Source organism: Buceros rhinoceros, unplaced genomic scaffold (assembly GCF_000710305.1).
Source record: "Buceros rhinoceros silvestris isolate BGI_N320 unplaced genomic scaffold, ASM71030v1 scaffold34750, whole genome shotgun sequence".
NCBI lineage: Eukaryota > Metazoa > Chordata > Aves > Bucerotiformes > Bucerotidae > Buceros > Buceros rhinoceros.
In genome coordinates, this window is record NW_010390722.1 from 3,972 (window position 1) to 4,265 (window position 294).

At 66.3% G+C, this 294-nt stretch overlaps 1 protein-coding gene across 1 annotated transcript in view; it reads left to right on the top strand.

Moving 5' to 3' along the window:
• Window positions 1-294, top strand: part of KAT2A (K(lysine) acetyltransferase 2A) — a gene marked incomplete at its 5' end in the record, with an annotated part of 5,781 nt that overhangs the window by 3,302 nt on the left and 2,185 nt on the right. Inside the window, one exon of the mRNA XM_010138878.1 lies at window positions 47-173. Coding sequence (XP_010137180.1) covers window positions 47-173 — 127 coding nt within the window. The remainder of the gene's footprint in view (window positions 1-46; window positions 174-294) is intronic.

Here is a 294-nt window from a genome sequence, read left to right on the forward strand (position 1 = left end):
CTGGCGCAGGGGGCTCCCCTCTCACCCTCGGCCTCGCTGCCTGCAGGAAGCACAAGACCCTGGCGCTGATCAAGGATGGCCGAGTGATCGGGGGGATCTGCTTCCGCATGTTCCCCACCCAGGGCTTCACGGAGATCGTCTTCTGTGCCGTGACTTCCAACGAGCAAGTGAAGGTGAGGGTGGGGAGGCAGCTGGTGGGCACGGCATGGGCATCCCCAGCAGCGGGTGGTGGGTGCGGGGCTGTGAGGGGCAGGACAGTCTCGCTGTAGCTGGTAGAGCCCTGGAGCGTCCCAG